This window comes from Micropterus dolomieu, unplaced genomic scaffold (assembly GCF_021292245.1).
Source record: "Micropterus dolomieu isolate WLL.071019.BEF.003 ecotype Adirondacks unplaced genomic scaffold, ASM2129224v1 contig_13095, whole genome shotgun sequence".
Taxonomy (NCBI): Eukaryota; Metazoa; Chordata; class Actinopteri; order Centrarchiformes; family Centrarchidae; genus Micropterus; species Micropterus dolomieu.
The window spans coordinates 1-9,861 of record NW_025742081.1 but is presented as its reverse complement, the minus strand read 5'-3'; the positions used below and the strand labels follow the sequence as shown (position 1 = coordinate 9,861).

Here is a 9,861-nt window from a genome sequence, read left to right as displayed (position 1 = left end):
GCCTGCCTGTCTACCTGTCCGCCTGTCTGTCCACCTGTCTGTCTCTGTCCGCCTGTCTGTCCGCCTGTCTGTCCGCCTGTCTGTCTGTCTGTCCACCTGTCTGTCTCTGTCCGCCTGTCTGTCCGCCTGTCTGTCTGTCTGTCCGCCGGTCTGTCTACCTGTCCGCCTGTCTGTCCACCTGTCTGTCTCTGTCCGCCTGTCTGTCCGCCTGCCTGTCTACCTGTCCGCCTGTCTGTCCACCTGTCTGTCTCTGTCCGCCGGTCTGTCCGCCGGTCTGTCTACCTGTCCGCCTGTCTGTCCACCTGTCTGTCTCTGTCCGCCTGTCTGTCTCTGTCCGCCTGTCTGTCTCTCTGTCCGCCTGTCTGTCTCTGTCCGCCTGTCTGTCTTTCTGTCCGCCTATCTGTCCGCCTGTCTGTCTCTGTCCGCCTGTCTGTCCGCCTGCCTGTCTGTCTGTCCGCCTGTCTGTCTACCTGTCCGCCTCTCTGTCCGCCTGTCTGTCTCCCTGTCCGCCTGTCTGTCCGCCTGCCTGTCTGTCTGTCCGCCTGTCTGTCCCCCTGTCTGTCTCTGTCCGCCTGTCTGTCTGTCTGTCCGCCTGTCTGTCTACCTGTTTGTCTCTGTCCGCCTGCCTGTCTGTCCGCCTGTCTGTCCCTGTGCGGGACCCTGATCCCCGCCCAGCCCCACAGGGCTCTGCAGAGCAGACAGACCCCAACCGGCCCGCAGTGTAGAGTAAAGACTACAACCTACCCACCCTCCTCTAATCAGTGCTCCTAGCTCCGCCTCCAGGCCCCTGCAGTGGACAGGTGTAGGTTTAGTCAGACCCACCTGGCCGCTTCCTCCCGTGACCAGCTCGCTGCCCTGGTTCTCTTCCACTTATTGATCCGGCTTCTCGTTCACGGCGGTGATGGCGCAGTGGGTAAGAGTTCAGGGTTCGAGTTGCGTAGGAGCCAGCTCCCAGAAGGAGGTCTGAGGTCCCGTGCGGGGGTCACTGAGTCATTTATCACAGATAATGTGTGTTTCATTCTAATTGGCTCTTTAGACTTAAAGGAACACGTTTTCCTGATGACCTGCGCCGTCCGCCATCGGCCCCGTCACCGTCAACTTAAAGGTGAAACTAATATATTCTATAGACTCATTACATCACAAAGTGAGATATTTCAAACCTTTATTTTATGAGTCTATAGAATATATTAGTTTCACCTTTAAGTTGAATTACTGAAATAAATGAACTTTTGCACGATAAGCTAATTGTTCGAGTTTCACCTGCGTGTACGCTGATGGCTGTGTCGGCACGGCCCTCATCTGTGCCCCATTTATTTATTTATATCTCTCCGCTCAGATCACAGCTCGAGCCCCGCCTGGGTTCAGTCCCCACTGTGACCCGTCCACCAGCGTGTCCCCCTCGCTGCTCCAGAGGCGGGCCACCTCGGACAGCAGCTGGGAGTCGCTCTGGATAAAGGCGTCCGCAGAATGAGTAAATGTCATGGCGTGAGTTTTTCACGTGCTGCTGCATCGTGGATTCGTCCCTGGAAGTCCCACAAACTGCGATGCAACAATCGCAGCAGAGTGTTTTTGAACTGGTGGGCAGAACAAACGGAGTTTCTTCTTCTGCTCGTTGAACTTTGTTGGAGATTTCAGAACATCAGTATTTTGAGCCTGTTCCTTGCTGGGTTAAATTCTGAAGGGCCCGGTAGAAAACCAGCGCCTCAGTCCCCAGATTGTCGTCCCCTGTCTCACCTATGTACCTGTCTGTCTTTGTCTAACACCGTTTAACTGTCTGTTGGTCCATGAACCTGTCTGACCCTCTACCTGTCCAGGTGTCGCAGACCGAAGAGCCAGCAGCCGTCTGTGGTGCTGATGTGGGACAGACTGCTGATGGTGGCCGGAGCCTATAACGACACCATCCAGTATCCTTTAAACCGGCTCAGACTGGAACTAAACCGGCTCAGACTGGGGCAGACCGAGAAACAGACTGCAAACCGAAACTGTGCCGAATGAAATGGCCGAACGTCACACGGTGTAACGTAACGTTACCATGACGGCAGCGGGGCAGAAATTTAACGGACTGCGTGTCCTCGCGCTGATAACGCGCCGTGCTCGCGTGGAGAGACAAAGCGCTCCGGGATGCTTTGGCTTCACGTGCTCGTGCACAACAGCTGTGCGGCCGTGAAGCCGTTTCCTGTTCAGAGCTTAGAGAGCAGCTCGCTGTTGACGTCGAAGGCGCGGTCTTGTATCTGCAGCTTGTCCAGGGACCAGATGCAGCGACGTATTGTTGTTATCGATCGCGTTGACGAATCGCCCCAGCTCTAGTCCAGCGTTAGACAGATCCACCTGAGCAGGAATGAGCTGAGCTTAATGGGAGGAGCCAAGGCGGGGCATGTGGCTTGGTTGGTGTCCTCCAGGGGCACGTTGGTGTGGATTCAGGTTTGAACCTTGACCCTTGACCTCAGGTTCCCCATAGAGGATCACTGTGTTTTAGTTGGAGAGCTGGACGGAGTTCGGATCATCAGCTCAACCAATCAGGAGCTGCTTCAGGAGGTTCCTCTGGTCTGTCAGGACATTTTCAAGATCGCCTCCATGGCTCCCGGAGCTCTGCTGCTGGAGGCCCACCGGGAGTACGAGGTAAGAACCTGTCTGAACAAAGGAGCGATGGTCCGAAGAGGTCTCGCTGCAGGTCTCCCCCATTTCTGTCTTTGTGTGTTTGTGTAGAAGTCGAGTCAGAAGGCCGATGAGTACCTGAGGGAGATCAAGGAGCAAAGCATGCTGGGAGAAGCAGTCAGACAGTGTGTGGAAGCAGCAGGACACGAATACGACACCAACACCCAGAAATCCCTGCTGAGGGTGAGAACTTAGTCCTACTGTACAAAAATGGAGCCAAAATGTTCCGGTACAATGACACAGAACAAACACACTGATACAGAACACTGTTTATTCTGTACCAGTGTTCTGTGGTTCTGTCTCAGTGTTCTGTGGTCTAATGTGTGTTCTGTGTCAGTGTTCTGTGGTTCTGTACCGGTGTTCGTTGGATCTGGGTCAGTGTTCTGTGGTTCTGTCTCTGTGTTTTGTGCTTCTCTCTGTGTTCTGTGACACAGAACCATCGCTGGTACAAACCAGTGTTCTGTGGTTTGTACCAGTGTTCTGTCAGTGTTCTGTGGTTCTGTCTCAATGTTCTGTGGTTCTCTCTCGGTGTTTTGTGGTGTAACGTGTGTTCTATGCCAGCAATCTGTGGTTCTGTGACAATGTTCTGCAGTTTTGTCTCAGTGTTCTGTATCAATGTTCCGTGGTCCTTCTCGGCGTTCTGTGGTCCTGTCTAGGTGTGCTGTAGTTCTGTACCAGTGTTCTGTCTTGGTGTTCTGTGGTTCTGTACCAGTGTTGTGTGTCAGTGTTCTGTCTCTATTCTGTGGTGCAACCTGTGTTCTGTACCAGCGTTCTCTGTCAGTGTTCTGTGGTTCTCTCTTGGTGTTTTGTGGTGTAACGTGTGTTCTATACCAGCAATCTGTTGTTCTGTGACAGTGTTCTGCGGTTTTGTCTCAGTGTTTTGTGGTGTAATGTGTTCTGTATCAGTGATCTCTGGTTCTGTACCAGTGTTCTGTGGTTCTTTCTCTGTGTTCTGTGGTCCTGTCTAGGTGTGCTGTAGTTCTGTCTTGGTGTTCTTTGGTTCTGTACCAGTGTTCTGTGGCTCTGTACCAGTGTTGTGTGTCAGTGTTCTGTGGTTCTCTGTCAGTGTTCTGTGGTGCAACGTGTGTTTTGTATCAGTGTTCTGTCTCAGTGTTCTGTGGTTCTCTGTCAGTGTTCTGTGGTTCTCTCTTGGTGTTCTGTAGTGTAACTTGTGTTCGGTCTGTGTTCTGTGTCACTGTTCTGTGGTTTTGTAACAGTGTTCGTTGGATCTGGGTCAGTGTTCTGTTCAGGTTCCTTTATTTATACCTGTAGGTAGATTACGTTCCAGAGAATAAGTTTAGGCAATTTCTCAACCATATAAACGATAACACACCATACAAACAGAACAAGACACTAAAATCACACTAAAACAATCTACTCCATCTTAATACTATTTATAAAACTAATCCCTACGGGAACAAAGCTGTTTTTTATAAAGTTTTGTTGTACACCGCAGTACTCTAAACCGTCGGTTGGACGGCAGATACTGGAACTCATAATACAGCGGATGGAGCTGGTCACTCAAAACTGAAATACTCATGCACTGTACCTGCCTAGTATACAGCGAGGCTGGGTCCAGTAGTGGTTCCCCAGTCAGCCTACTGGACCTACTATTTCATGATCTGGTTAATAGAGTTCCGACTCTTTAACGTTAAGTTCCAGAAAAAAGGAGAGTACGGATTCAATAAAAGCATGATAAAACATCATCAACAGTGTTTTCTCAATTTGAAATTGACAGTTTCCTTAAAAAGAACAGACTTTTTACACCCTTTCACAGTTGGCTTCCAAACTCAGAATGAATCAATGATTGTCCCAAGGTATTTGTAAAATTGCACACACTCCACTGTTTCACCCTTAATGGATGTGACTTCATGCATATAGACATTCCTTCTGAAATCAATAACCATATCCTTGGTCTTCAGTACATTTAAACGAAGGTGAGACTCCTCACACCGCTCAACAAAATCATTAATAATGGGTCCGTGAATGTTCTCGTTATTCTGAAGCAGACTGACAATTACAGTGTCGTCTGCGTATTTCAAAACCACACGATTTTCCAAATGACTATGGCACATATTTGTGTAGAAAATAAACAGTAGTGGAGAAAGTACACATGCTTGTGGTGAACCAGTGGAGGAAGTAACCTGTGCAGAGATTGTGTTGTTTATTTTCACTCTTTGTGTTCTCTATTAAAAAATTCAAAAATCCATCCGACTAAATTATTACTCAGTTTGAACTGTTCTAAAAGTCTCCTTACTAGAATGTGAGGTTGAATCGTATTAAACGCAGAGGAAAAATCTACAAATAGAAGCCTTGCATGAGACCCCTTCCCCTCCAAATGTTTCAAAAGCAGATGTATCAAGGTGACCGATGCATCCTCTACACCTCTTTTTGATCTATAAGCAAACTGCATTGGATCATCTTTAATATCTCAGATCTCACAAATCTTTCAAAAATGTTCATTAAAAAAGATGTAAGAGCCACTGGTCTTAAGTCATTTAATATCTTTGGACAACTAACTTTCGGAACTGGGACAATCATTGCATCCTTCCACACCTTTGGAACATGCTGTACTTTCATGGACTTATTAAAAATGCTCAACTCTTTTGCACAAGACTTGAGTACCCGGCCACAAATATTATCAGACCCACATCTCTTATTTACTCTAACTGGGGAAAAAGGCCCTTTCCACCTCCTTTTGGTCTATACAGAAATGCTGGCTCTCCTCAAGCTTGTGACGCCAGTCCTGGAGTTCCTCACTAAAAGCAGATGTATCAAAACGATTATAACAACTATTTAAGGCATTTGCACATTCAAATTTCGAATTGTATCCATCCAAGATGATATGATTATTGTGCTTTGAACTACCATACCCTAATATAGCTTTGATACTGGACCAGGCTGAATCCAATTTATTTTCAGCCATTTGACTCTCTAATCTCACTTTATAATTCTTTTTTGCCTTTAGGATTTCTACTTTCAACCCCCTAGTGGCCGCTTGTTTGTGTGAATCAGTAAATTCATCTAGTTTAAAGACCCGTCTCTTAGATTCTATACTGGATTTAACAGATTTGGTCATCCATGGTTTGTTATTTGGATAGATTTTGACTGTCTTACTAGGAATTATCATATACCTACAAAAAGCAACATGGGAACAGGTCATTACCACAGCTTTCTCTAAACATATTCCAGTCCGTGCAATCATAACACTCTTGTAAACAGAGCACAGATTCCTCAGTCCAGACCTTTACATCCTTTGTTTGCGCCTTCTCTCTCCTTAAAACAGTCAATAAAAACACACACAGTGGTCAGCCGAGCCCAAAGGAGGCAATGGAAGTGATTTGAAGGCGTCCTTTACTGTTCCGTAGCACAGATCAAGTGTTTTATTCCGTCTGGTTGGGCAAGTGACGTATTGATAGTAATGTGGAAGTGCTTTTTTCAGTGACACATGGTTAAATCACCCAATACCAAACTCGCTCAGTGATTTCAGCTGTAGTTTTTGTACAACCTCAGAAATGGTACTAGTGGCAGAGACGGCATCTGCCTTTTGGATGGATATACACCACAGTCCTAAAAATTTGTGGAAACTCACGAGGCAAATAAAACGGACGTAGTGATACTGTTAAAAGTTCGACATTCGAAGTGCAAATCCGTTCTCGAACAGTCACAGCACTACAATATTGTTTGTTAACATACAAACATACCCCACCGCCCTGTTTTTCCCTGTCACTTCAGCATCACGATCCAAACGAAACGGTGTCCCAAATCCATCGATGCACAGGTCTGTGTCTGAGTCCTGCTCATTGAGCCATGTCTCCGTAAAGGCCAAGATGCCACAGGTTTTAAAATCCTTCTGGAATAGGACATACCCCTGAAGTTCATCCGTTTTATTCCTCAAGGACTGAACATTCCCCACGATCACCGAGGGCAGAGGAATCCGGGACAGACGTTGTTTCCTCAGGCGTAACTTTACACCACCTCGCTTTCCCCGCTTCTTTCTCTTTCCTTCGGTTTTCCAATTTTTCACATGGCTGTCTCAAAATAAAGTCCGAAAGCTGTGGGACAAAATCCACCACGCGCATCGAACGCGCACAGTTTAACTGCAGCAGCACCTCTCTTGAGTAGTGCAACCGGCTTTGCCCGTCAAATTCATTAGAATCACAAACACGCCATAAAGTCCACAAAACACTGAGATAAAATAGGCAAAATAGATCCATCCTTGCGCAAGCCCCTTCCCGTTGGAACAATTTGAATAAACTTTAAAGCATAAAACTAAAAAAGAACATAAAACACAAGGACATGAGAACGCCAAACGTTTCACTGCCAGTCGCTGTGTGCGCATGCGCCCAAAAATCAGTGGTTCTGTACCAGTGTTCTGTGTCCGTGTTCTGTGGTTCTCTATCAGAGTTCTGTGGTGTAATGTGTGTTCTGTACCAGTGTTCTGTGTCAGTGTTCCGTTGTCCTTCTCGGCGTTCTGTGGTCCTGTCTCGGTGTGCTGTAGTTCTGTCTTGGTGTTCTGTGGTTCTCTCTCGGTGTTCTGTGGTGCAACGTGTGTTCTGTATCAGTGTTCTGTGGTTCTGTACCAGTGTTCTGTGTCAGTGTTTTGTGGTCCTGTCTCGGTGTGCTGTAGTTCTGTCTTGGTGTTCTGTGGTTCTGTACCAGTGTCTTGTGGTGTAGCGTGTGTTCTGTACCAGTGTTCTGTGGTTCTGTACCAGTGTTTTGTGGTGTAGCGTGTGTTCTTTACCAGTGATCTGTGGTTCTGTACCAGTCTTCTGTGTCAGTGTTGTGTATTTCTGTCTCGGTGTTCTGTGGTTCTGTACCAGTGTTCTGTCTCTGTGTTCTGTGGTCCTGTCTCGGTGTGCTGCATTTCTTTTAAGGTCCTGTCTTGGTGTGCTGTAGTTCTGTCTTGGTGTTCTGTGGTTCTCTCTCGGTGTTCTGTGGTGCAACGTGTGTTCTGTATCAGTGTTCTGTGGTTCTGTACCAGTGTTCTGTGTCAGTGTTTTGTGGTCCTGTCTCGGTGTGCTGTAGTTCTGTCTTGGTGTTCTGTGGTTCTGTACCAGTGTCTTGTGGTGTAGCGTGTGTTCTGTACCAGTGTTCTGTGGTTCTGTACCAGTGTCTTGTGGTGTAGCGTGTGTTCTGTGGTGCAACGTGTGTTCTGTATCAGTGTTCTGTGGTTCTGTACCAGTGTTCTGTGTCAGTGTTTTGTGGTCCTGTCTCGGTGTGCTGTAGTTCTGTCTTGGTGTTCTGTGGTTCTGTACCAGTGTCTTGTGGTGTAGCGTGTGTTCTGTACCAGTGTTCTGTGGTTCTGTACCAGTGTCTTGTGGTGTAGCGTGTGTTCTGTACCAGTGTTCTGTGGTTCTGTACCAGTGTTTTGTGGTGTAGCGTGTGTTCTGTACCAGTGTTCTGTGGTTCTGTACCAGTGTTTTGTGGTTCTGTACCAGTGTTTTGTGGTGTAGCGTGTGTTCTTTACCAGTGATCTGTGGTTCTGTACCAGTCTTCTGTGTCAGTGTTGTGTATTTCTGTCTAGGTGTTCTGTGGTTCTGTACCAGTGTTCTGTCTCTGTGTTCTGTGGTCCTTTCTCAGTGTGCTATAGTTCTGTCTTGGTATTCTGTGGTTCTGTACCAGTGTTTTGTGGTGTAGCGTGTGTTCTGTACCAGTGTTCTGTGGTTCTGTCTCTGTGTTCTGTGGTGTAACGTGTGTCCCGTGGTGTAACGTGTGTCCCGTCCACCAGGCGGCCTCCTTCGGGAAGTGTTTCCTGACCGACTTCAGTCCGGATCCGTTTGTGGCGACCTGCAGAGAACTCCGAGTGCTGAACGCCGTCAGAGAGAGTGGCGTGGGGCTGCCGCTCACACACACTCAGTATCCTCACACACTCTACACAGGTGCATCGTGGGAAATGTTTTTAACCTGTAGTGATGAAGGGTTAATGAACCGTGATGTCATCATCTGTTGTATTACTACCGACCAATCAGATGTCAGATCCTGTCAGTCATTAACAGATTTCAGTTTCACTGTTACCACGGTGACAGGCTCCTTGACCTCTGACCTCAGATTCAAACAGATGACTCTACAGGTGCTGATCGACAGGTGAGTCAGCTCATCCCGCCTGTCTGTCTCTCACCTGTCTCTCTCTCTCACCTGTCTGTCTTTCACCTGTCTCTGTCTCAGGTTGGTGTATCGACAGTTTTATCCATTAGCGATAGAGATCTGTCGTTACCTGAAGATTCCAGATTATCAGGGAGTCAGCAGAGTCCTCAAACACTGGGCTTCATGCAAGGTAACCTGTGTCTCACCTGTCTTACCTGACACACCTCTGTCTCACCTGATAAACCTCTGTCTCACCTGATAAACCCCTGTCTCACCTGACACACCTCTGTCTCGGCTGACACACGCCTGTCTCACCTGTCTCGCCTGACACACCTCTGTCTCACCTGTCTCGCCTGACACACCTCTGTCTCACCTGTCTCGCCTGACACACCTCTGTCTCGCCTGACACACGCCTGTCTCACCTGTCTCGCCTGACACACCTCTGTCTTGTCTGTCTCGCCTGACACACCTCTGTCTCGCCTGACACACCTCTGTCTCGCCTGATAAACCTGTGTCTCACCTGTCTCGCCTGACACACCTCTGTCTCGCCTGACAACCCACTGTCTCGCCTGACACACCTCTGTCTCACCTCTGTCTCACCTGTCTCGCCTGACACACCTCTGTCTCGCCTGATAAACCTGTGTCTCACCTGCCTTACCTGACACACCTCTGTCTCGCCTGACACACGCCTGTCTCACCTGTCTCGCCTGACACACCTCTGTTTCGCCTGACACACCTCTGTTTCGCCTGACACACCTCTGTCTCGCCTGACACACCTCTGTCTCGCCTGACACACGCCTGTCTCACCTGTCTCGCCTGACACACCTCTGTTTCGCCTGACACACCTCTGTCTCGCCTGACACACCTCTGTCTCGCCTGACACACCTCTGTCTCGCCTGTCTCGCCTGACACACCTCTGTCTCGCCTGACACACCTCTGTCTCGCCTGTCTCGCCTGACACACCTCTATCTCGCCTGACACACCTCTGTCTCGCCTGATAAACCTGTGTCTCACCTGCCTTACCTGACACACCTCTGTCTCGCCTGATAAACCTCTGTCTCACCTGTCTCGCCTGATAAACCTGTGTCTCACCTGTCTCACCTGACACACCTGTGTCTC

General features: G+C 48.4%; 1 protein-coding gene across 1 annotated transcript; it reads left to right on the top strand.

Annotated features, from left to right (window-relative positions):
• Nucleotides 1-1,774: 1,774 nt before the first annotated feature.
• Nucleotides 1,775-8,932, top strand: vps16 (VPS16 core subunit of CORVET and HOPS complexes; the record flags this gene model as incomplete). The annotated part of the gene is made up of 6 exons (XM_046042481.1): nucleotides 1,775-1,904; nucleotides 2,448-2,619; nucleotides 2,707-2,838; nucleotides 8,387-8,514; nucleotides 8,707-8,742; nucleotides 8,824-8,932. Coding segments are annotated over exons 1-6 (627 nt in total), but the record flags the coding sequence as incomplete, so codon positions are not given.
• Between the last annotated feature and the right edge of the window lie 929 nt (nucleotides 8,933-9,861).